Raw genomic sequence first — 26577 nt, 5'->3', positions numbered from 1 at the left:
TCATAACCCGTTCCAAAAATACTTTCCAAATCAAAAACTGTTTCAGATAATCTTCCCTTATTCAGCATTTGCTATTGATGTTGTCAAAATCTGCTATCATCCAAAATGCTGTAATAAACTTCTTGTCATGGTTGCCAGGATTGTCGACTCCACCAACAAGTAGAGGACAAGCATTCAGACATTTTGTTCCTCTGAAAAGCACTGTAGCTGGTGAGAGTGAAAAGAGTGAAAGTGCCTGTTGAATTTTGAAATGCAGTGAACACTGTAAAAAAAAAACAAAAAAACAAAAAAAAAACCCTGCCCGCCTCTCCACATGCAAGAATAAAGGACAGAAATCTACGTGGTCACTCTCAGTGAGTTAATTGCTCTGCATTGTGAGCGCCAAGGCCTCCAAGCTTGAGGGACAATACCAGCTCTGTAGTTGTGACAATAGCTCTGCTCTCTGAGTCAGAAGTTGCGGAAGCATCAACATTGGGGAGCTGAAAGCTGTTGAAAGTTCAGGAGTGTGCACTCCAAGGAAGTAATCACGCAGAAAGAGCTTTGGGGGTTAAAAAAAAAAAAAAAAAAAAACCCAAAAAAACCCCTCCACTCCCCCTCAGCTGGTGCTGCCTTTGAGGAACTCATTGTTAACGCTGCCAGTGGGAGGCATGGAGGGCTCTGCTGGCATGTGTCGGCCTCCCTCCTCGTCAGGGCCTCAGCGCCGCCACGGCCAAGTGGGTAAAGTGTGTGGATGTGTAGCTGCAGGTGAGTGTGGTGGAGTTTGGCTTTGGGACACATCTCTGGACCGTCACTGTAATGTAGGCCTACAGTACAGTACGTGGGACCACTCACGAAGGCCTGAAGGAGTCTGGCCACTTCATCTGTACAGTTTTCTTTCTGCAAATCTATTAAAACATTGTTAAGCTCCTAATAATTCCCCTTGGTTTTTTTATTCCCAACTTTGTGTTTGATCAGTGTTCTTGCTTTCCTGTCATTTTATTTCAGGTAAATTACCTGATAAACTCCCATAAACAAGCCTTTGACACAAAGAAGATTGCTTTCAAGCAAGACTTCTCCCCACACACGTGTATCTTATGGAACAATCGACAAAAATAAGATGCTATTTTTTAAGGGCTGGTATGACCGAGGTACTGTGTTTCTCTCTGAACTCCTAAATGATCCGGGAGACCTACAGTAGCTACCTATGAAGAATTCATCCAACAGAGAGGATTAGACATTTCTCGCTCTCAGCATTCCAGAGTACTTAAAAGTACATCCAGTAAACTGCTGTCTCTCATTAAAGCGTCGTTACTATATGAACCTTTCTCAGGGGTGGAAAGGTTCCCGAGAAACGTTCTTATAACGCTCATATCAGCAGTGTTCTTACTTCTATTCAAAGTCAGCGTCCCAACTCCTTTCATTGTTGGAAAGTGATGTTTCTTCACATGAGCAGGAATGTTTAGACTGACTTTAATAGATGTCTTGTCCCCAATAAAGTTAAAGAAATCCATATTAAAGTTTTTACACAGATACTATCCCTGCAGTGAATTTATTCACAATTTTAGACCCGATGTTTCCCCTCTCTGTTCTTTCTGCAGAAAGGAGGTTGAGTCCTTTCCTCGTTTTTTTTTAATGTCTTTACTTTGGACTTGGTCTCTATTACAGAAAGCATGGTCTTACTTTTGAATGTAGAGTCTAACAACAAAGAAGTTGATAAATTGATAAAATTGCTGCATCTTTTGGACAAACATCATATTCACAAGGCCAGATTTCTTCAGTTTCTTCCAAACAAAAACTTGTTTTATGTTGAACTTCAGACATTTTATGATTGTCTGTAAAGTATCTAAAAACAAAAAAAGCTTGAAATACATCTCATCTCTTGAGAAACACTGTGGACGACATCCCCAGATGGTCTGCAATATTTCTTATTCATTTTTTTAAAGTTGTATTTATTTATTTTTGTGTATTATCCTTTTATGGTGTACAATTTTATTTCTGCTTGTGTTTTTGTGATTGGTTTATTTTATTTTATTCTCCAGTACATCCTGTACTGTTATTTGTATTGTATTGTATTTGTATATTACTGTGTTGTTAATAAAGTTGAAAAAAAAAAGAGAAAAAGTTTGCTTTCTGCAATCCCAGCTGATGTTCTCCATCAGAAATCTCACATAAAGCTGCCAAGAGACGTCCGCCCCGCTTCTCTCTATGGTCACTGATTAAATTACAACTACAAACCAAAAGTTTTCCACATTGGACAATTACAAATGTAATTTGACTATTATAAAGACCACATTTTTTTTGGACTGGCATCTTTCAAGACACCCTTCAAACTGTCCTGACATGTTAACCTCCACCAACAGCTTAAAAAAACCCGCCACAAACCATTTTCAGGGCCAATTTGACTCAAGGCTGAAACAGAAATCAGTATGGTGAGTAAAAACAAGACCCGACTCGGTTGACAGTGTGGCTCCAAAGTCCCACCATGTGCTTCCAATTCATGCTTTTGTCAGCGATACTGAACTACTGAAAGTACATGTTGATGTTTGCGGAGAAAATAAGTAAAACTGGAAACCACTGAAGGGATATTTTAGTTTCATTTTCAAATCTCATAGTTCAATAAGAGTTCAGACATCAAACTAACTAGAGCTGTTTGAAACGCTTTTAAAGTTGTTGTCACTGTGTCCAAAAGGAATATTTTTTGTTAGCTTGATATTCAAATCTATGCAGAAAATCTTAAATGGCAATTAGTTCCGAAACTATTCCAGCTCTTCAAAGATGATTGTTGTTTTAGACTGTTGGTCCAATATAAGCTGTGGTGAAATCAAGTCCTTCAGTGTCTCAATTCAGCTTCAGTGTAACATATTATTTACTACTGTATGTGCAAGATGCAAGGAGCTATTGGTGCTGGTGGACAGTGTGAGGTCGCCCTCTGCAGGATTTGAAGTGAACAGATTATTTAATGGAAATGTTCATAAAACCACACAAATGCTTTTTGTTGCTTTTGTCCCAACAGCAGTGGATTTTGAGAATGAAATGAATCCTGGATCAGAGTGTTTGCAAAGAGAAAATACTGCAGCTTTTCTCAGTTAGTTCAACATACAATGAATATATGTAGAGTGAATATATATTAGCTGGTGTTTGTATACTCATTGATATTGACACAAATGCTGCTAGTGGTTGGAAAATAACACTGTGGGTGTTTTCCTCTTTCCTTTAAACTCACTGTGCTTTTCACTTTAACTTTATGGACAGACACTAATTAATCTAGTTGTCAAATTGTTTCTTTCATACTGTTATGCATTTGAATTAAGCCTGTTCACTTTTTGTGGTTTGAAGTGTTAAAGGTGCAGTGTGTAGAGTTTAGTGGCATCTAGCAGAAATGGAATATAATATTCCTAAGTATGTTTTAATTAGTGTATAATCTGCTGAAAATAAGAATGTTTGTGTTTTGTTACCTTAGAATGAGCCCTTTATATCTACATAGGGAGCGGATCCTCTTCCACGGAGCCCGCCATGTTTCTACAGTAGCCCAGAACGGACAAACCAAACACTGACTCTAGAGAGGGACTTTCGTGTTTTTCACAGCCACCGTAGGTTCTCCTTCATGCTTGGAGTATTTAATTGGTTGCAATCTGCAACATCACCGTTAGATGCCACTGATTCACACTGCACCTTTAATTTAGTATAGAAGTAAAAACGAGACAAATCTGTGTATTTATTGCGTTGAATAAAGTGGTGTAGTTAGTATTTCCTTCCAGTTTATAACGGAACATAAATGACAGAAGTAACCGGATGAAAGGGTGAAAAAATAAATAAATCACTCAACAACTCCGCAAAGAGCTACGTAGGCTACAAATGTCATTTTTATTATTACTTTAAATAATGTCTAAATAAAGGGACTAAAGACATGCTCGTGTGACTTCTTCCATTATCAAAAATATGGTGTGGGGGTGATGTTTGCAGCAGAAATCTATCCAGGGAGGGAAGCGTACATCACAAGGTGAGACCGTTGTGGAGTCCATTCATCTGAAGACTGAAATGAGTCCCACCAGCACCACGGACGGTGTTGGATGTCAAAAAGGGGGGAGAGGGGAAGGAAGGGGGGGGGGCAGTGATTTTTACCAACCAAATGTCACATTCAGAAGAAAAAAAAAAAAAATGTTATTTTTCATATATAAAAACTGAAAGACCTGGATACATTTCTACTTTTCCACATTTTTTTTTTTACTACAGAAATTAAAAAGAAAAGACATAAAGGAACACACAAAGGGGGGAAAACAGCTATTTTTTTTTTTTTTATAATCAACTCCCTTTGGTAAAAACTGTAATAAATGGTCTTGCATTTTTCTTTTTCATATACATACTAACTTTAGCCATTTATCACTAAAGTCCACAGTAAGCTTGGAAAGTATTACTAGCACAACAACACAGATCTGTCATAAAAAGTCTGAGACTATGTACAGTGTATTTACAAACGTGAGCGGCATGTGGACAGTCCTCCCAGAATGAGACGAGTGTGTGTATGTATGTGTATGTGTGTGTGTGTGTGTTTATGTGTGTGTACAAGCTGGTGTATTGGCGGAGGGCATTGCCAGCAACATTTTTAAAAAGGTTGACTTCCAGGGCGGCAAGGATCATTTGTGTTAATAGAACTATATATAATATATATACACAACACATACACTGGAATACATGTCAGTATCTGACATCCACAAGCTATACAATTTTACAGTCTGAGACCAAACAGTGTTGTGAGGCTAACTTTTTTCTTCTTTTTCTGTTTTTTTTTTTTTAAATTTTCTTTGACATAAGACGCAACAGTGCTTTTTCGATTTTAACCCGACAATACTGTTTGGGGCTCAGGCACAGTTTCTAATAATGCTGCCATGTGTTTTTGGAAAAAGGAAATGTAACCCTTTTTCCCATCTAGTGATACATATATAATTGTGATTTGGCCTTAACGCAGGAATGTCTGAACCAGATCTCTTGACTTTGTTGAGCTCCCTCCAAACCTTCAATCTGGGGAAACGAAACTTTAGAAACGACATTTTCCTCTTTCTAAATATAAGTGCACTTGTCCACCGTATAGTTTGTTAAACACTATCATAGAGAAATCCCTGCGTGATTGATTTCGATGGAGCTCTTAACTCTGATGGCTTCAGACAAGACGGTCAGTCAAAAAAAGCTAAACCGGTGTGATAAAAGTACAAAAAGCACCACTCTCTTACGACTCTCACAAGTTCACTGTCTCGCTGTCGCTAAGCCCCCTGTGGAAAAGGCTCAGGGAAGTTTGTCTGAGACGTGGCTCCGAATGCTGGTAAGAGCTCAGGTCTGCGACTGGGACATGACCATTCCTAAGTTTTGGCACCAAAGGCCCTGCGCAAAAATGGGCCCAGCTAAAAACGCTGGTAAAATCAGTAATCCTGCCGCCCCGGGGTGCAACATACACGGTAGCTAGCTTAATTGTGCTCCCATGTCGGCCTTAAAAACACGTTAATAAGTCCTCGTCCCTACCTCTACTCCTGACCTGTTTGACTTCAGACCAAACACCACCCAAAGAAATGAGTCTCTCTCCTTGTCTCTCCTCTTGGCTCTGGTTAGTTACGGCGCCTTGCTGGGTGTGCCGTATTTGACGCGGTACTTGTTGATGTTCATGAAGTGAAGGACCTCTGGCTGGCGGCTGGTGGTGCAGGGTAATAGGCCGTCACGTCCTTCGCCCATCAGCCACTTGTTGGTCTCGGCGTTCATGTCCCGGGTGACGTGCTCCTTGGCCCACGACTCCACCCAGGCGTTAAAGCGTTTGTGCAGCCGTGTGCTCACCCTCTCGTGTGACTGTGAGGAACGGAGAGGGAGGTTACTGGCCTGTTGTTAGAAAACTCAGTGGGGGAAAAATAAAACGGAAATAGTTTAGGACTTGACTCTTAAAGGGGACATAACATGCTTTTCGGGGTTTTCTGTTATTTTGAATACTGTTGATGTAGGATGTCTATGTTTAACAAGGTCAAAGGTCCAAAACTTGAGGTGAATATATGTAAAATAATCTCTGAAAGTCAAAAGTCAGGGCTGTTCTGTAGTCTCTGTTGCTAAGGTTGTTCAACAACTTGTTCACATTGTCCGCTCACATATTTCGGATCTGATTCTGGCTCGAACATGTACGAATGTATTAAAGAAGTTTCTGTTGAGTAAAGAATGAGAAAAATAAGTGAAATCCTACTACTGTTTGTTTACGTAGCCTCCGTAGCCGTCGGAAATCGGCCAATAGGAACAGAGTTGATTTATTGGGAGGAGGGGCCTTAAAGAGACAGGAGCTAAAACGCCCTGTTTTAGACAGAGGCTGAACTGAAGGGCTGTGTAAAGACTCAGTATAAGACAAATAAAGAGTTTTATGAACTGTAAATCATGTAAAGATATTCCAGTAGAGACCCAGAATATAAATATAGACCTGGAAATGTGCATATGATATGATATGTCACGTTTAAGCACTAAAGATTTAAGAATCTTTAAGAATGAATCCTCGAGCTGAGCTGAATGTACTGATTCATAAGTGACTGAGCAGCTTTTTGTATTAGAGCTCCTCTTACTGGTGACTGAAAGGACCGACATTCATCTGTCAGCTCAGCTGTGTTATACAGTATAGTTTGTTAATTCCTGGTTCAAAGCTTACAGAAAGACAGCGATATACACAGAGCCAAGCTATTGAAACCAACACTGAACTGAAAACAATCAGAGGCAGCAATGTAATGTTAGTGTTCTGCTTTGCTTAAAAAGTTAATTTACATTGGTATGTTTACTTACGTTATACTTGACCTTGGTTAAGTGCAGGTTTAACAAAAGCTTCAAAGGATCATCTTTAGCTATCTGAATTAGGGATACAGTGTTAAAAATGCCTGCAGTAGTTGCCAATATTCTCTGTGAACCTGTTGTTCTTATGGCACCAGCGCCGTCATTTAATCTGCACAGTGACGTAGTTTCTCAGTCAATATAGCACTAACTGAGTAATTTATTGCTTCAGTTGACTACATTTACTATCAACACTGATTGGACATCCATATAAAACGTGGCAAAAGTTCCCTTTAACAAAAACCATATAAGGAACTGTAGACTGTTATATTCCACTATGATTTATGGAGTTACAGATATTTTGATTGGTTTTGAGTCTGTGCAAAGATGTGAAATTACTTTGCATATATATATATACACAGTATATACACACTCATTGTAAGAAGAGCTGTATTATGAAATTAGTTGCAGAAATGATTAGTAGCAGGAAAAAAGGCGGGTAAATACCTGGTGAGCTCGCATCAGGGCAGTGCGTCTGTACATGTAATCCTCAGACTTAAAGACGTAGACCATCTTGTAGGAGTTGAGCTTGAACATGCACTCCATTTTCTCCTTTTCCAGGGATTTCTTGCCGCCCTCGCAGGCCTCTTTGTCCAGCTGCTCCCTGCCTTTCTGGTACTTCCTGATCCGTCTCAGATTCCTGGTTACGGGCGCGGAGACATACGTGATGAGAGTGACTAATGAGATCAAGCAAGAATGTGTCAGAACAAATCGATGAGAGTTAATTTAATCAAAAAGGACTCATATGTTTTGACTTTTAAAATTCGACTTTCATAGGTAGAGATGTGTCGGACAGCTTACGCAACAAGGTACTCTACTGAGCTTTTTCACTGCGGCAATGGAAACTCAGCAACGTGTTTTACAAATGTCCTGTACTTAAAGAAATAAAACTACAATCTTAGTTTAAAAGGAGAATAGAAAATCTAAAAAAAAACAAAACAAAACAACACTTACCTGGGAAGAAAAACTGGTTTCTGAGCAAGATGCTCCCTCAGCTCTGGAGCGGTGGAATCTGGGTTTAAGTAGCGTCCAACATAATCAGACCAGCGCTGCAGATACCAAACAAGTTTAAGACACAGATTCGGTATATAAACACTAATATTGCACCAGCATTACCAAAAGGTCCTTACTAGTGTTTCCACTCCAGCTGGGAAAGTGGACCTTCTTACTAGACAAAAATGTGAAAACAACGACAAAACATTGCATTTATTTGCTGCATATTGATATCCTCATATAAAAAATGAAGATGATAATCAAAGATATTACTGATTATGACATACGAAGCCAAATGAGACGTTTAAACTCCTTTTCAAACATCATTCAGTGCCACTAAATGTCAGTGTGAGAATTCAAGACCAGCCAAAAGCCAACGACTGTGGTCGGGACTTTGCACAATTCCTCATTTTTGCAATTTGCCAGCCGTCACAGAGGCTTTACTTGATAAGAAAAAAATCTTAAGTGGCTTGTAAAATTGTGAAAAAAAAGAAAAAATAAAATAAAAAAGGCTGATGTATATAGTTTGGCTTTTGAAAAAAAGTTATTCCACCAAACTCTTTGCTCATGGGGCAAAAACTTTCAAACCTACAGCCAGCAGTGCTGTGAGACGTTCAACTACTCTCAGATGTGTTTCTTACCTCGGCTTCCATGGGCTCGTCGGAGTTCTCCTCTTCCGTGTCGAGCAGCTCCACCGTAAGCTGCACCTGGCCTCTGTTCCTCAGAAACATCACCTGAGGAAGTGACAAAGACGTCGCATGTGAGAGCAAAATTAATTCAGCGTGAGAAGTAAAGAAGCTAGCACGTCCTGAGGGATCAGATGGCTGAGGTGCACACCGAACGACTGCAATATCTTGAGTTGGAATCGTGAATTTTTGTTGTAAGTCGTGCCATCTTTCCAAATATTTTGTCTAATTTTAGTTCTTCTACTCATTCTACATTTAAATTTCTAATAAAAATACAATAAAAAAAGCAGAGAACAATATAAAAACATGGACATTATGTGATTTGTATTTTGTGAGACGTCTCTCTCTCTTTATTTTTACATCCAGCTCACACACCAGCCTGATATAAATGTTTAATGTAACTATCGCTCCAGAGTGATCTAGTTTTCAGATGTCCTCTTCAAAATTGGACCTTTTTTTGACAAAAGCGGATACACTTGTGTGTGAAGCGAGCAGGTTATATCAGCTGTAAAATCAAGCTTTCAAAATAGGTCAAAAAGCAAATTGACATGCTGGTGGCAGGTGGCCTTAAGCAGATTTAAAATTCTTGTGAGTGATATTCAGAAATGAGAGTAGTAAACTGTAGGCAACGTGTTTATGTTTACCGACTCGGCTGCTTTGTTAACGGGACAACGAAGGCGAAAGCTTTGACTTTCAATTTGTCACAATTTCTGGATCAATTACAGCAAAACATTTCTGCATTTCTGTATTTACCTTGAAGCAGTTCTCATCAGACATGAGCTGCTCGGCTTTCCGCTGGTAGACGGCCTCCGCGGAGCTCCTCGATGATTGCGTGGACATGGTTCCTCCACTGGCGCCGTTAGTGCTTTCTGCCAGGTAGAGGTCCGTTACCTGGACGCAGATCTCATCGCTAACAATGTGCTGGAGCTGAGGAGGAGAGAAGCAGCGGCGTTGGATTGGAAAAACAACCGTTCAGATCTGGATGGAAGATCCGGAGGTAAGAGAGAGAGAGAGAGAATAGACGCTTACCTGCCGGACGATGCTTTGGATGAGCTTATCCATTGTGAAGGCGATGTAAGCGTGGATGGTGAACATTTCCCTCAGCGAGTCTTCGTATTGTGAAGCCTCCATATTTCCGTCCAGGAGATTCCGAACCATCTCCAAAAAGGCCGAGTAGTAATCTTCCACCTCGATGTCCACTAGAGACAAGAAAAATCACAAGTGGATCAGCATATGACAGAAAGACTACCGGGATTTCAAATGGATCATTTTTGACAAACAGTGCTCAGTTTGGAAGCGGTTTCTCCAAATCTTCTGTCCAATGCAGTAAGTTTTTGTACTTTACTCCACTTTAATGTTTTGTTCATTCAGTTTTTCAATATTTGTTTACTGAAAAACTGCCAAAATATTTGAAAAATGTTCTCTAGGAAAAACAGGAATGTTCATTATGTAGCAAAAAGCTGGAATATGGCACAAAAGAAGTAGAGAACGTATAGTCTGTACCCGACAAACACAACACAGAACGGTTAAAGTAGAGACACAGACGCTTTAGATTTTATTCTCGTTACTCACTGGGCTCCTTTAATCTCAGCTGGATGGCCGGATTGTCGTTCTTCTCCTTCTTGAGTCCCAGGACTTCCCGCTCCCAGTCTCGTTCCCTGACCTCTTCTTCGATCTGCCGCTCCGCCTGCCCGTACAGCCGCAGCAGACGCGAGCACAACGTCTGGTGCAGGCGCAGGAAGATGTACCAGTTGTTGTTGACGTAGAAGAGGTTGTAGGCGTCGTCGCAGCCGCGCAGCTTTTGTGCCGCCGTGTTGCTGAACAGCAGCTTGGACTTGGAGGGGCTCCCGCTGCCGGGGACGCCGTTGTGCTTTTTGGAGGCGCCTTCTTCCAGATCCATCTCCTCTTCCTCCTCCTCCTCCTCTACGTCGGAGAGCTCGCCGCGCTGAGCGAACAGCATGTCGGGGATGAAATGGTAGATGATCTGTTTGATCTTGTATTTGTCCTCCTTCTGAATGCTGGTCTGGCGCTTGACGTGGTGGATGATGAGCGCCGCCGCGTCCTCCAGGATCTGGCTGTCCTCGTACGCCAGCGTCAGGTGGGGGCCCGTTGGCGGGGTGGCGTTCTCCTCGGACGCCTGCTCCTGGCGCTGCAGAGGAGAAACAATTCAATGACAACACTTTGGATACAGAGCAAATTTTCTGTGATTCCCTCCTTCATCTGAGAGTCTGTTTCTACTATGATTCCTAATTGTTTTGCAGTTTCTTAAAGCAGTTTGTATTACATCGCTACGATAACTTACCTCATCGTAGATACTTTCGATTTCATTCAGCAGGGACTTGGATCGAAGCACTTTGGTGTCGTTCTGTTTGAAGTTGATGCCTTGATGGTCGAGAGACTTGAGGTAATACTTCTCGTTCTGCTCCCTCCAGATCTTGTTGAAGCCTCGTTGGGCTTCCCGCCACTCCTCCTCCTTGGTCTTTAACCTGAGTAGAGAAGTTATGTATGTGAACAACCTCTCAGTGACATTTAAAACAATATATATATAAAAAAGGTGGCAGAGCGTCCAGTCTCGCTTGTTACTTCACATCTTTACAACATGATGCAAACATCTGCTGCGTTATGTTTTTCAGGCAGGAGAACTATAATAAATACAGTTAAAGAAGTGACTTCTTGTCAAATCTTTTTGCCACGATGGAGAGTTCAGTCTATAAAAGCACCATTTTTAAATCCACCACTCCAACGTCACATTGGCTTTTTTCTTTCCTGTGTGGATTAGTGAGGGTTTATAAGCTGCGGCTCATGACCTCAGTCTGGGTTCAAAAAGAAGCTGGTGTACACATATTTACTACACTGTGTAAACAGAGAGCCTGTGAATCCCACACATGTGCGTGAGCGTGTATACACCTTACTGATGATTCACCACACTGCTCAGAAATACAAAATCAAAGTTGGACCTTCAAGTCACAGAACAACCTCAACAGAAAAAACAGCTTTATGTTGTTTTTTTTTCCCCCACAAACATTAATCAACTAATAAAAAATGAAACAAAAATATTAACACGATCAGTCAAAATAAATGTATTATTATTTAAACACCTACCTCTTTAGCACAATGGGGACAGAAGCAGCAGGATTTTTCTTCAGACCATCGATGATGTCGGGTGCTTTGTCTCCGTATATCCTCTGGATGGCCTTTCGGTGCACGACCTCCGAGGAGCCGCCCAGCGTGCTGTCCAAGCGGAACTTGGCCTGCTCCTCTGCAGACATGCGGGACAACTTCCGCTGTACCGTCTCCAGGACTCTGATGGTAGCCAGGTTGGTTTCCAGCACAACGTCCAGCTGCAGGGTGGAAAACACAAGCATTTTATTATCCTTTGCTGAGCCTGCATGTCCTTTATTTTTCATTAAAAAGGCTCACGATGTTCCTTGATTTTCCAAATATTCACATGTTTTACTGTTCGCCAATTAGAAATGTCTCTAGAGTAATTCCCGAGTCTTTGTTCGGGGATGTTTTTAAGACACTAATGAGAAAAAAATAATTCCTGGAAAAGGAAAATGTGACATCTATTGGAATAAAATTATTTTTCATTCTGGGATATCGGCCTTTGTCTTTGATGATGTCACCTCGTCAAGCTGTAAATGCTTAATGTTCCTGCTCACCTCAAAGCGTTCATCCTCACATCTGTAGATGTGCTCTTCGTACTGGGTTTTCTTGGAGCTGACAAAAGTGGAGTCTTCTGACCACGAGGGGAAGGAGACCCAGGTGTCATTTAAGACCTGGACACGACAGAAACAAACACTTTGTCATCTACTTATTTATCTCAAAGTCTGTGTGTGCTGTTGTGTTTTTTTGGGCACCTTTTTGCCAACAAAGTCTTGTTTCCAAATCTAATCTACAGACTTTTAGATAGATAGACATAAAGTAACTGGAGTGTCCATAATCAGTAAATGTGTCATATGGTTTAAAACAAATACTGAGCAGTCAGAAAAATGGACTATTGTGCAATCAAAGGATGCAGTTTATGACTTTTTCTAAACCTTCTGGATGTTTACTCTAAACTCTGCCTGAATGCTGCTCTCACCTCTTTACAAAGTGGAGTTCTGCCGGTGCATTTGGGCTGCTGGTAGCTTTTGGGCAGTGCTCTGTAACTGGAGCCTAGCCTCTTACAGGAAGCATAATCAATCTCCATGGCGATACCCTCCGTGGCCCGTTCCTTAGGGTACGTTTCGATGTGGGACATTTCCCGATATCCCAGGAAGTTTTTAAACCAGTTGAACAGCTCAGGGAATTTTCTGTATGACAGCGTTAAGTTGAAAAAAAATGAAGTATGAGAAATACAAGGTGCTGTGAGGAAGACATTTATCTGATATGTCAAGAGAGATGAGAGAATACTCACCCTAAAAAGGGCAGCACCAGTTGCACCAGCTCAGCCCTGGAGATCACCTCCTGATTGAAGATGACCAGACACCGCAGGAAGTTGTCGTAGGCCTCTGCACTTCGCAAGGCTTTACGCACCTTTGATGAGAAATAAATGTTAAAACCATTTATGTCAGAGCTTACTGGAGGTACACAAAATGTGCAAATATTTTCTGCAAAACAAAAACTTTATTACTTTGAATAAAGAATCTCAAATTAAATTAAGAATCTTTAAGAATTTTTTCATGTGCACTTCAAATAGACATAGGTGATAAATCTATATTTAAAACAATGTTACTACCAATCTGTACGGTTGAAACTTTTGCTCTTTGCTCTGCTTTTTTCAGCATGTGTTTTGATTTAAAATGCTATCTTCCTTACTCACAGATCTGTTTCCTTTCTTTCCATGTTAATATTTTTCATTTAATGACTGTATTTTTACATAAACAAAAAAAATTGGATGGATTTAAACTATATAAACAGTATACCAACAACTCACTTTCTCAAAGAACAAAGACTCTGTTCCGACTCCATGCTTGCTGGCCTCTGCCACCGACGGATCTTTCAAATTCAATAACTTGGGCTTCTTCTGTAGCGTTTTACCGAGATGGAAATGAAGAGACAAAAGGTACAGTAATCAAAAACAATCCCACAACGGGAGACAAAAAAAAAAAAAACATGGTAATTAAGTGGAAACAGGATGCGAGTACTGTTTGACGACAGCAGTAATGAAGAGAGCGTGTTTACCTTCACGGGGGGTGTGCTGCCTGGAGCTGGATGCCGACGGATCTGGCAGCCGTTCTGATTGGGCCTCTGTTTGTTGTTGAGCTGCAGCTTTTTGGCGGTTCCACCGTGATCATTCCGTACAGACTCTGCCTTTTCAGCTGTTGTCTTATTCAATAGCTGAAGAGAAAACACAGTAGTGATAAGACAGGGGTACGACTGATAGAGCAAGTACAACTGCTCCCCCTTGCTAGGAAAAGTACTGACCAAACACCCGTCTACACAACATGATATGAACAAAGTTTTTAATTAAGAGCCATTAAAAGTAGCATATACAATAAAGGAAATGATCTGGAGAGTAAAACTCCTGAGATCACTCCTGAAGTGACTGCTAGATCCTCTGCACTGACGCAAGAAGATGGGTCAACTTAGTATCGTAACTCTGCTCACCACTGAACTGTTGGCATCGGGGAGAAATTGCCCAAACTCTGAAAGAAGATCCTCTTGGTTTTTGAAGAGTCTGGCCACCTGAGCGTAGACCTCCTGCTCCGTCAGAGCCGGGGTGTAGTTCCCTCCTGCCTCCTTAGCATTACGCTGCTCCTTCTGTAGTGGATGAATATAAGATTTCTGTGAAGTCACTGCTGAAACATTCACTAAGAAGTTCTTGCACTACAGAAAGTCTTTAGGGGGCAGGTGTGTCAGATCATAAACTCTGACCATGAAAGGATGAAAAAAATCCAGATATTTAAGCACAAACTATTTGGGACAAAAGAAAAACAAAAACAGACAGCAAAAGGTGTACGCTGAAGCTACAAGTTGTTGTGCCTACCCAACAAATTTTTTGACACAGCCACAACTCTATTTCCTGATATATCACTTTAGAAAAAGTCCCCTGAAGGACTTATCTGACCTGGTACGTGTGGAGGATCTCCAGGAAGGCTTTGTAGATGTCGGGCTGGCCCTGGAAGCGGTTCTTGATCTTGTTGACGTAGTTGATGGCGTGGTTGAACTCCACTGGCTGGTTGTTCTGCAGGGGTGGACCGGTGGGGGTCCCACTGAGCGGCGGGTGGAGCTGCATGGGCGGGGAGCGGGGAGAGGTGTATGCAGGGATGGACGGATTGCTCTGACTGCTTGGTGTCAACGCCTGGGGCTGAAGAGGCTAGGAGAGGGGCGGAGCATTGAAGGTTTTAGGGGTTATTTTACAAGATGCTGTGCAACAAACAAAGTGTAAGTTCCTTATGTAGATTCTCACCTTGCTCATCTTGGCAGGGGTGGGCTGCGTCAGGAGGGGCGGAGCGCTGGTGGTTGCAGTGGGCGGGAGCTGGGGTGGGTGTTGGGTAGGTGCTCCTGTTATGGGGATGTTCTGGACTGAAATGCCATGTGGGGTGATGTGGTGGATCTGACCCGGCGTTGTTACGTTGACCAGGTCATTGGTCTGGACCTCGATCTTGTAGCCAGGTGGCAGGAAGGTGTTGAAGCCCATTATGAGGTCCGGGTGGCCTTTAAAAAGCTGCGACACTCTGCTGATGACCCCGGGGGTGTCGATACTGGAGACAGAAAAACAGGCAAATAATTTAAATCCTCCTTATCTGTAAATAGTGGGCATTTCAACTTAATTCAATATCAAAGTCCTGTATATTATCAACTAAATCTTGCATTTCAACTGTGTTGTATAACCTGTCGTTCTTCTATGGCTGAGATCTGACCGAGAGTGTCTTCAAAAGCTCTCAACATTGTGGTGCATTGAGAGTTTTACTAAACTAAAAGCGGCACATTCTCTCTGAACTGTGGCAGCCGGCTGTGATAGGGATAACAGACCGGTTGCTCTCAAGAAATGGCAAATGTGCCAATTATTTTCAACACTTTCCATAATTTTTCCAGATCTGAAAACGTTGTCAATTTTTTTTTTTTTTTTAGCAGTTTGTGGGATACATGGGAACCATTTACTTTAGAAAATATCAACACATGAAAAAAAGGCAAATTTTCAAAGTGCAAGCCAATGTAAAAATCAAATCATGTCCTCACCTTTGAGACTTGAACTCTTTCATTATGTCCAGAAAGTCATTGTAGACCTGAGGCTGGTTGCCAAACTGCAGTTTGACTTGGTCCAAGTACGACAAAGCATCTTCCACCTTTTGGAGAGAGAAGAGGGAAAGTCTGTTTTTCTGCTTCATTCATTTGACATCACTGCCCTGAGTTTGATATTAACCATTCGAAATCCTCACGGTAAGAGACAACTATGAAAAATTAGCACCTTACACAAATGAACGGGCACCTACACCGTCATAAACATATAGAAGATACATTCTGAAACCTTGACGGATACTGGAAAAAAACACAGGTCTTAAAACTTATAATATCTCAGATAATATCTCATATTCTAAGCATGTCCTGCACATGAAACAAGGGTTGATGTTATCTAGAAGCATCAAACAAATGCTGGTAAATTCTTGCCACGGTTTGTAAGATTCAACACACAACTGATCAGTGTGACAGATACCACGGAGGCACCGTTCTACTCAGGAAATGAAAGTAACCCTTAAACGCAAATGTAGCTGATTGGTTTAAAGAATCAATAATCGTAGCTAGTGGAAGGAATGAGTTTGCTGCACTGTATCCTACATAATTAATTATTGTTGGTTTCTGATTTGTTATGTTTAAAAGCGTAAATTCATTACTGCTCATGTGTCACACAGGTTTTATTGAAAGACAGCTTAGTCTTGTTGTGGCTAGGGGGCAACTAACACATTTTTAAAAAAAAAGTTTCTAAAAAGTTTAAGAAAGTCAGAATAAAGTGCAGACTGTTAACAGATTTCAGTATATTCACAGCAGAGTCTGTGGATTATTCTGACTAATCAGGACACTGTTTCTGGAAAAAAAGACGTAGTTTTCCAAATTCATTTTTTCATTGCTTTGAGAACCGCTAATGAAATTCCACTGATAACCACTGTAATGTTGGTGAATTGCACACTTAAAAATATTTGCATGGCTAGATACGATTGGGGGTAAATGGTGTGGCCTGGCCGCAGCTTCTCTCTCCTCTGACTGCTTGTTGCTGCTGCTGCTGCAGCTCTTCGCTTCTCCCCTTCAGGCGCCCGTTTTGGTTCGGTTTAGTTATGCTGCCTTAGTTATTTCTTTTGCTTTCATGCACCTTCCAACACACACACACACACACATAACACCCATGCATCACATCCACCACTGATCCCACAGGCTTCCACGCCTCATACTTTAATCATTCAGTGCTTTAATTTCCTTTAATTTGGTTTAATTCGTTTACATAAATATCTTTGGTTAAACTTTGACATGGTGTGTCTCCTTTTTGTTGTGGCCACTTGAGTCAGGTTATAACAATGGAAACTCGCCATTTAACTAACCAGACTCTCAAACTACCATCAACCGACAATTCCACTAAACATTCGAAGGGCTAAAAATACACAAATTTCCTTTGCACCTCTAAAAAATGCCTGGATATTTACTTTCAATAACTTCCCTGGCATGAAAACTTCTTGACATTTACAGGTTTTGACGAATGTAACCCTGAACCTTTCAAAGCGAAAGTGGCCGACTGACCTTGAGCCTCTGGAACTGCTGCTGGCCCTGCGCGGAGGCTTGAGGAGCAGCCGTGTGGCTGTGCCCCGACATCACCGCGGGACCGTGGGACTGGACTGCAGGGCTGTGGTGGTGGGACCCCCCATGGACTGCTGGGCTCGGGGTGTGTCCATGCCCTCCACTGTTCTGGGCCACAGTGGGAACCTGGGAAAGCAGAGACTGTTGTTGGAGGAACAGCAAATAGTCACACTCTGGTAGAAAGACATCTGTCAGTTTGCACTTAAACTTGTCCCCCCCAAAAAACAGACTTATATAAATTGTGCAATAAATGTACAGAAAGTTCTCTTCATAAAAGGAGATACTGACAGCTTCCAGATGGAAAAAAACAGAGCTTCGGTCTCTGTATCTGTAACAGGGGTGAAATTGACAGCCTACGGTATGAGTAAAACTTCTCTATATGACCTAGTTTTAGAGAGACTTGCAGTGGACATGCAGTATATACCTGGTATCCCTGGGGGACGGAGTACTGGACGCCTGCTGTGGGCTGCATGTTGTCAGTCACGGCCTCATACACAGCTGGGGCTGGAGCAGGGGCCAGGACACGATGCTGGAAAGCCTCCGCGTTGCCAGGGAGGCGCCGCTGCTGGGACGCAAAAACCGTTTCCTGATCCTCCAGTCGCCGCTTCATTATGAACTCATACTCGTGAGAGCTGAGAGACCTGGGAATGAAGAGCACCATATGGACCTTATTTCACACTGGCAGACCTCTGTCAAGTTATCAGAATCCATTAAATCAGCCTCTTGGTTTCATTCAGCAGTTTGGTGAGGAACATGTGGCAGTAATTTTTGCTTCAACTGTAAAATTATGAATCAACACGGTGCCAGCTAGCCACTTATGTTGTTTGGTTGAGGAGGAGAATTATTACATAGCACCTGACGATACGAAGATAATCCACAGAAGTCCACTCCTTTGGACCTCATTGATATCTCAACACGTTATAACACACGACTGTTTCTATCTGTGTTATACTTTTGAGAAGTTTCTTTGTTTGGGAACTTCAGCAAAGTTACCCTGAGAGAAGATGAAAGCAGTGTGTGTCTTTGCAGACTGACTTAAAGTGTCTGATTACACTCGATGATGTCCTGGGCCTCTCTAACAATGACGGCCTAAAACTTAAGCTACGCCCTGCTGCATAGGTAACAGACGGAGCAGCTACGTTGCCACAGGACCGTCACAGAGATGGTGGAGCAAAAGCATGAAAATGAGAAAAATTTGTATGTGTGTGAAAGAGTCGGAGGAGGGGGGTTTTAGGGAAAAGAAAGCAGTTACGAAGAGACAACACATGAGACACGACAACCTGAATATACAAGCTTTTGTTCCTTTAATGGATTCTCTCTGTTGATTTATTTTTATATTGCTTCTATTGTTATTATTACTTTCATATAATTCACCCCTCTTGTTATAAAGAGCGGTTTTATTCATTGAAGATTTGTTTTCTGCCTAAAATGTTCAGGGATTAAAGGACCTTTATTGTTATCTCACCACAATTTAGGACTGGGTACCATTCAAAGAATACCAGTACCAGTAGTCTTAAAGTGAAACCGATACAAACAGAGTACTTTATTTGATACCCTTTTCTTCTACTTCATTCGATACCCATGTGAATCATGTGAATGGAAGCATTAAGTTGCAAAAAATGTCACCACTCCTCCCCATCTAAATGATTTCTGCAGAAATACATTTTGAAAGTGTTCAAATTATTGAAATATTTGTTAAATAACTGTACGGGTTTTAGCTGCGGTAGTGGGCCAATCATTAAACTGAAGAGTACGCTTGCAGTGGTTGACTGCGAGCCAAACTACACAAATAGTCATTTTTTTCTAGATCTGGGTACAAAAAGGATCGAATGCAAGTATTGCTTGATTGGAGGAGTTTCGATACTACTTGGTACTGGGTTATTTCCGTCGATACCTTAAAAGTATCAAGTACTGATACCCAGCTCTACGACAGTTTCGTGTATACTTTTCGGTTTCAAATGCTACCCATGAATACATGAAATTGCGTTCCCTGGGCTTGAGGGAAAGGTAGCGTAAATGCAACAGGTATTTAAAATTAAGGTTTAATTTTTTTTAATGAATAAAGAATAGAGAATATGGTGACTAATAGTAAATGTTGAATCAAATCTCAGCTATTTGGGACAGCATTCCTTGAAAACTCTTGTGAAACCCACACCAACAGTTTTGGGTTTACAGATGATAAAGGAATGAGTTTATGTTATATTGCACATATTCAGGCAGCTGCCGTTTTTATCTCCTTTTTTTTTTTTTAGTGATGAGCTGATTTACTGCAAAAGTGGTGAAAAGCACGTCTTAAATGGGTCTTAAATGTTAACATGCACTGAATGTAAAACTTGCAGCCTCTGCAGCCAATGAAATCTACAGACACTCTACGTCACCGATGCAACAAACAGGTGCTGTGTGGGAACGTGGGAGTCGGTCTGCCATTCACAACTTCCTCAAGACAGCACCGAGTCCCGAGCCTCTGAATGAAAGACGAACCGGGATAGAATAAATATCGCTCAATAAAACCTTTAAATCGAGCAAAAAAGTGACATAAAGGCTGTCAAACTGAAGTGTACTCGTAAACACTTCCGACAGTGGAGCCGAACTGAGCTGCTCACCAACACATTCTCGCAGCCGGAGAGAGTGAGGCTGCGAGTATTTATAGATATTTCATCTTCATGTGGCGTAGCTAGTCACGTACAGGCAAATACAGACATGTTTGCTACAGGCTACCAGCCGTTGTCCGACGGCAGCTCCTCACCATCCCCTTTACGGCCTAGCAAACACACAAGCACCGACCTCGAGTTACAGCACGACGCTTCCCTCACGCCCGCCATTTAGAGCGTGGCGCAGGAGGAGCAGCAAATTACACCCCGTGTCAAGCAGGTAAGCACGAAAAAGTACCTCACTTGCTACCCGTTTGGCTGCCTATCCAGCTTAAAAGTACATACAGGTGATTATTTTTATTAACTTCACCCATAACTTGTGTGTCGGCAGGGTTTTTATGCTGCCAGTTAGCTGCTAGCTAATGTAAACAACATGAGTAGCCCGACAGCGACAATCGTCCGGGGTTAGCGGGGAAGCACATGCAGCTAACCATTAGCGATGTGGCTCGCTGTAGCTGAAACAACAATCTGAAGCGAGCATTAGCTATCGATTTCTTAGAGAGCTCATATCAGTTGTAGCTACGAGTGAGTGACATGTAAAGAAACACCGATTCCCCTTGTAGTTTACTTAAAACGTCTGCTAACGGTAGGTAGGCAGCTAGCTGTGTTAGCTTTCTGAATGAATTCAGCTGAACTCACCCCCTCTCTCTCTCCTAAATGGCAAGCCGAAGTTCGCAGATGATGCTTCTGAATAATCCGTTAACCACCACACCTCCTGCTTGGGGAAAAAGACACCGAAGCGACGTATGTGCGGAAAAAAGCAACTTATCGGTGGCGTGTGTTTGTAAAAAATAAACAATTCAAGCTGTGTGAGCTGCAAAGTGAAAATCTCCCCGAGAGAGGAAAACAATCTCCGTTCGGTTAGCTGTGGAGGGAGGCGTGGTTTTTTATATATAACCCCGCCCCCGGCACACGCTATTGGACAGTTCGTCCGGAGGATCCGCAGAAGGGCGGGGCGACGGATCCTGATTGTGAGTTTGAGCTGTCAATCAAGGACTTATCGTACATTTACCCAGCACGCCCATTTTGAGATGAAGCGCGACAATGCCAGTGAGCGGAGAGGAGAAGAGAGGAGTTCCCACTAGTATGTATGGTGAGAAATTGCTGTATGAAACACGTTTACGTTTAATAAACACATCAAAACTTGCTTGAAGAACACACTTTTTGACTTCCCCAATACTCCAGTACACAGTCAGACACACTCTTTCTCCTTACCTACAGATTTTATATATTTACATTTGAGCCATTACTTTATATTTGAACAGGCTGCATATACGGTACATAACCACCTATTGTATGTATATACAGTAACTTTTTTAAAACCATTCAATCTCAGCACTCTTTGCACTCTTCACACCTTCGCCTTATTTGTATCCTGTTTATTTCACACAAACACTTTCACTTGTATATAGACACTGTATGTTGTTGTCCACTTGTTTATTTATATATTTATATATCTATTATTTAAGCCACTTCCTTGTACATAATAGTGATATGTTTATGTTTAATTATCTTTGTTGGCTTGTTGTCCTTGTGTGTCTTTCTGAGGACTTTTGTGTGTAAGTATGTTGAGAGCCACTAAACTGGAGTCAAATTCCTTGTATGCATAAACAATTTTGGCCAATAAAGATGATTCATGTGATCAATAATAATTATACTCAATGTGTATTTCTAACATGAAGTGGTCATTCCTCAGTGAAGCATCAGGCTTTTCTTGTCCATTTTAAAGGAAGGGTTCATATTTTATCAAGTCTGTCTTAAAACAACATTCAGGTGCCCAAATGCACATTGAAATAGGGTTTCTAGTTGTAATCATTCCTCCTGTATGAACAGGAGAAATGATTACTGTTAAGATTCCTTCATAATGTATTTACAATGTAAGTGATAGGAGTCAAAATCCACGGTCCTCCTCCTGTGCAAAAATGTATTTAAAAGTTTATCTGAAGCTAATATGAAGCTTCAGATAGTCAAATCAAGTAGATATTGTACCACTTGCACTCTGAAAACCAAAACCACAACTGTCTTTTTTTTTTGTTACATACTTCACACACACACACACACACACACACACACACACACACACACACGGCTTTCTGTATGTCAGTTAGTTTTTTGGTAATGAATTCATAAATCACACAACTTTATTTAGGTGACCGCTTTATGTGAGCATAATATAAACTTATATTTTTATACATAAAATGGAAGTGATTTAAATACACTGCCTCAAAATACTAGTTTGAATAAAAAAAATTGATTTACCTGAATTGGAAGATGAATGTTTAACTTTTTTACTGATTGTTAGCTTGAGATGAAAAAGTACAAACATCAGAGCTTTTAACTCTGATGTTTTGTTTATATGGTGACTTGTTGATCACATTATAAATTGGTGAAATGGATTGAAGGGAAAAGGAAGCAACCTCAGGCACCACCCTGATGAAGGCGAGATAGCCGAAAACATTATAAAATAACAAATAAAGATGTTACAATATTAAATGTATGTTTTGACACATGGCCCCCCTACAAGATGGGTCACAAGATTGCCTAAAAATGCAGGGCCCAGCTGATACAGTACTTCTATGGTGCAAATTCACAAACACGTTTTTAAGTAATCAATTTACCAAATAGTAACTGACACATAGTGAACCACAGACTTGCTGGGGGTCAGTTGCTCCTTTGCTCAGATGGTAATCGGCCTCGTGTATATTACATACCTGTACTGTGTATAAATTGACTGTTTTCAATATGCATCTATGCAATTCCAATTAAATGCCTTTCCATACCATACCATACCATTAGAGCTGCAACAATTAGTCCATTAATCGATAAGTTAATTAATCGCCAACTATTTTGATAACTGATAAATCACTTTGAGTCATTTTTTAAGAAAAAAAAGTCCAAATTCTCTGATTCAAGCTGTTTGGATGTGAATATTTTGTGTTTTTTTAGTCTTCTAAAGTAAACTGAATATCTTTGTGTTGTGGAGGGTTGGTCGGAATAAAATAAAACTTTTACAGAACGTCATCTTGGGCTGCACCGATACTCATCCCTACAATACTGATGCAATATCGATATTGAGGTATTTGGTCAAAAATATTGTGATATTTGATTTTTGTCCATACCACCCAGCCCTACAAGGCACTACATATGCAGGCTCTATAGCCTATTTAGAGTAGGGATGCACTGATCTGACTTTTTCAGTACAGATACAGATACCTGGGCTTTGGGTATTGGTCAATACCGAGTACTGGTCCGGCACCAGTGTTCAATTGATAAGCTGTATGCCTCACTGTGTGGAGGAGACTGGGATCATTTTTTTATGTATAAAATCAGGCTTGACTTAAACATTGCTTTCCTAACTTTGTAAAACTAGATGTAACTATACTATTATTATTTACTATATAAATAGATATAAATTTACTGAATTGTTATGTATTAAAATAATGGTATCTGATGTGTCCAGTGATACCAGATCCAGCTATCTGAGTCAGTATTGAACCAATATTGGGTATTAGTATCAGTGCATCTCCAATTTAGAGTATGGTCCTAAATTTGAGATTTAGTTCAGTTTAAGATTGTAGTTATTTATGTTTTTGTTTTATCTCTTATCTACTTCTTTGAGTGTCCTTATATTCTTATGTCTGTCTATCTATCTATCTATTTCCTGGACTTTGGTGACACGTGACTGTGTAGGAGGGAGCGAATCTACCTCTTGTACTTATGTCCCGCCTCCTTGTGGACAAAGCAGCCAATCACTGCGCGCAATAGTCATTACAAATCTCCAAAAGGTGGAACCTCCTAAATAAACCATCGCCCACGACAGGCGGAGCTGCAGCACCAGCCCGGGATTCCTTCCTCCTTCCAGCCCGGGCAGAGGCTTCAGCAGCGACCGTAGGCTGCAGCACATACACACTCACACACACACACACACACACTCGGAGTACTCCACTATCCCGACTGCTTCCCCCCCCCAACATAATTACGCGCATGTTTGCAGCTTCCTTTGCAAAATATACGCTAAACATCAAATCCAGCATTTGACTAAAACATACAGCTGATTTTCTTGTTTTGAACGTACGCTGTAAGACTATTTATCGGCTGCTTCACAAGTCGTTTTTTAGTGTTTGTGCAAAAGCATGCAAGACACCGAGCTGTTACGGGCTGTGGAGATCCCCCCCCCCCCCTCCACCCCCCCGACACACACAACACCGGACTGCACGGTTTAAGGAGGATCAACGAGCCCCACAGCCAGCAAGCCAGCCAACCAGCCAGCGTCGGTGGACGTGCGTATTCGCAGGCTGCCACACTCCAAACAAAAGGCTTTATGGCACCAAAACGCATCACTGGTAACACTGGAGGAACACGGTGAAGTAGCCGTGGCCTGTAGGCGGCTATCAGCGCATCTTTTCACGGCGGACAGAGCTGATCCAGTTGCCCTTATTAAACAATGCCAAAGTCAAACGAAACGGGAACTACGGCGTCGCTGTATGGAAACATCGGCACGCCATTCCCCGTGTCCCCCCCCCTCCTCTCTCTCTCTCCAAAAAAAAAAAAAAAAACACAAAAACGCAGCCCCATTTTTCCTGCAGAGAGGACGGCCGCGCGTTTAACAAATCATATTCTTTGTTTACTTCAAATAGTCGGGAGTAAAATGTCTAACCTGTCTTCCTCCCTCTCTCCCCCCCTCTTCTCTTCCACACTACAGATCCATTTGCAAACAAGCGTTACATGCTCACACAACGCTGCAGACAAAATGTTTCCACTTCCAGACAGCGGGGTGCCTCAGATTCTCATTACACAGCCCGGGGGAGATTGTTTACTAGCCGAACAAAATGACGTCTTTTTACAGATCTGGCCATCTATACCACGTTATGTTTTCTGGCTATTCTGTTGCCCGTTTACGAGCATAAAAGCCCCCCGTTTCAATTCATATAAGGACACAAAAGGCGCGACTGACAACAGAGCGCTTTTCCGATTCGTAATAAACATCGTTCACTTTGTTTTATCATCAGTATAGTTAATATTATTTAGTTTAAACAGCTGTTACATACCCAGGAAAAAGACTCCTTACTCCGGATTCGTGTTTGTAACAAAATATTTGGAGACGCCCCCCTCCGTTGGCATTGGCGCACACTACAGTCCACGTCATTTTATTTTAAATATCACCCGCTAAAAAACACAGCGAGCATCACTGAGGCTGCAGTGGCTTCATCAGATCAAAACTGTGGAGGCCTGACTGTCATCTACGCTGAAGACCTTCACAGTGTTAGGAAATGATTTGCAGCAGTGATGGAGACACTTTTCAGGTAGGTTTATTTCACTATATCTCAGAGGGACATATTCTACTTTTTACGTATAAAACAATGATAAATAAATATAAAATATGATGCATTGTTGTTATAAACTACACAGCAGCAGGCCTGTATAAAGTGGTTCAAACTGACCCCATTAAAATGCTTCTTACTTGTTAATGTTTCAGTAATAATAATCCAATAATAGGATTATATATAAAACAGTAGGAGTACTTTCGCTTTTGATATTTCAAGTATGGCTTCAGCTGATGGTTATTTTCATTATTAATTATGAATCTGCCGAATACGTTATCGATTAATCACTTAGGTCCATAAAAGGTGACGTCTTCTCAATGTTTTGTCTGACAAACAGCTCACAACTGAAAGATATTCTGTTTACTGTCATAAAAGACTAAGAAATTCAGGAAATCTTCACACTAATGAAGCTGTAACCAGCAAACTCTTGTCTTTTTTCCCCTTGAATAATAACATAAATGATTATCAAAATGGCGACCGATTATTTTTCTGTCCATCTACTAAACTTTTGAGTATATTTTGCTGATACTTCTTTTCTTTTACTGAAGTAAAAGTTGAAAAACAGGATTTTTACTTGGTATGAATACTTCTTCCATCATGTTTCATGGATTTGTTAAACTGGCACGTTTCAACTCACAAAATCATGACAAATCACATTCATTACACTTGTCAAATGAAGTAATTTGTACTCCAACAATACCTTTTTTTTTCTCCTAAATATTGAGATATTCTTGGACCCCTAATGTAACATTGCTCTTCAGCTCCTGCTTTACCTTTTCTTTTATATGTATATTATATTGATAAAACATTTTATGTGCACTGCATTGTCATAAGACTAGTAAATATATATATATATATATATAATTATACTAACATTTGCAATAGGACCTTCAGTGATACAGATTTTATCAATACGAAATGTGTATTATTATTGATTAGATATTTATCTGTGATGTAAGAAGTATTTGGATTCTGTAAGTAAAAGCTGCACTACTACAATGTAAAAAAAATACTCCATTACAAGTAAACAGCCTGCAATAATAATTGTACCTTAATAAAAGTACAGAAGCATTATCAGCAACATGTACCGTAAGTACTTAAAGTAACTGACTGCTACTTCTACCACTGATGTACTGAAGTAAAAAATACAATATTTGTATTTAATTATTTGAAATGTATTTGAGTAGAGGTCCAACGTTACATACAATGGAAATACTCAAGTAAATTACAAGTTCCTTTTAAAAATTGTGCTTAAATACTGTACTTGAGTAAATGTACTAAGTGACTTTCCCTTTTCTCCGCTGGATTTTTCATTATTAGCATATTTATTTA

General features: G+C 40.9%; 1 protein-coding gene and 1 long non-coding RNA gene across 6 annotated transcripts; one reads left to right on the top strand and one right to left on the bottom strand.

Annotated features, from left to right (window-relative positions):
- Positions 1-3820: 3820 nt before the first annotated feature.
- Positions 3821-25072, bottom strand: sin3aa (SIN3 transcription regulator family member Aa). Of its 5 annotated transcripts, none has more exons than XM_044357886.1 (21): positions 24970-25072; positions 17695-17911; positions 17214-17411; positions 15666-15772; positions 14893-15187; positions 14551-14799; positions 14091-14243; positions 13665-13820; positions 13417-13506; positions 12898-13016; positions 12583-12793; positions 12161-12277; positions 11601-11839; positions 10801-10984; positions 10071-10647; positions 9528-9697; positions 9252-9425; positions 8454-8546; positions 7774-7868; positions 7267-7459; positions 3821-5811 (listed from the first exon to the last, which is right to left on the bottom strand). In XM_044357886.1, exons 1-21 carry the CDS (start codon positions 25065-25067, stop codon positions 5581-5583), a joined length of 3966 nt encoding a protein of 1321 aa, XP_044213821.1. In that variant the 5' UTR covers positions 25068-25072; the 3' UTR covers positions 3821-5580. The 5 variants fall into 5 exon arrangements, with proteins under 5 accessions (XP_044213821.1, XP_044213822.1, XP_044213823.1 ...); XM_044357887.1 differs by having other exon boundaries at positions 17214-17396; XM_044357888.1 differs by lacking the exon at positions 24970-25072 and adding an exon at positions 20561-20661.
- On the top strand, positions 19360-21068 carry LOC122986554. Its single transcript, XR_006404320.1, has 2 exons — positions 19360-20141; positions 20587-21068. It is a non-coding gene; the product is annotated as an uncharacterized LOC122986554 (long non-coding RNA).
- Positions 25073-26577: the final 1505 nt, after the last annotated feature.

The sequence above is a fragment of the Thunnus albacares genome, chromosome 7 (assembly GCF_914725855.1).
Source record: "Thunnus albacares chromosome 7, fThuAlb1.1, whole genome shotgun sequence".
NCBI lineage: Eukaryota > Metazoa > Chordata > Actinopteri > Scombriformes > Scombridae > Thunnus > Thunnus albacares.
Note: the sequence above shows the minus strand (reverse complement) of the source record. Positions and strands in the feature narration are given on the sequence as shown.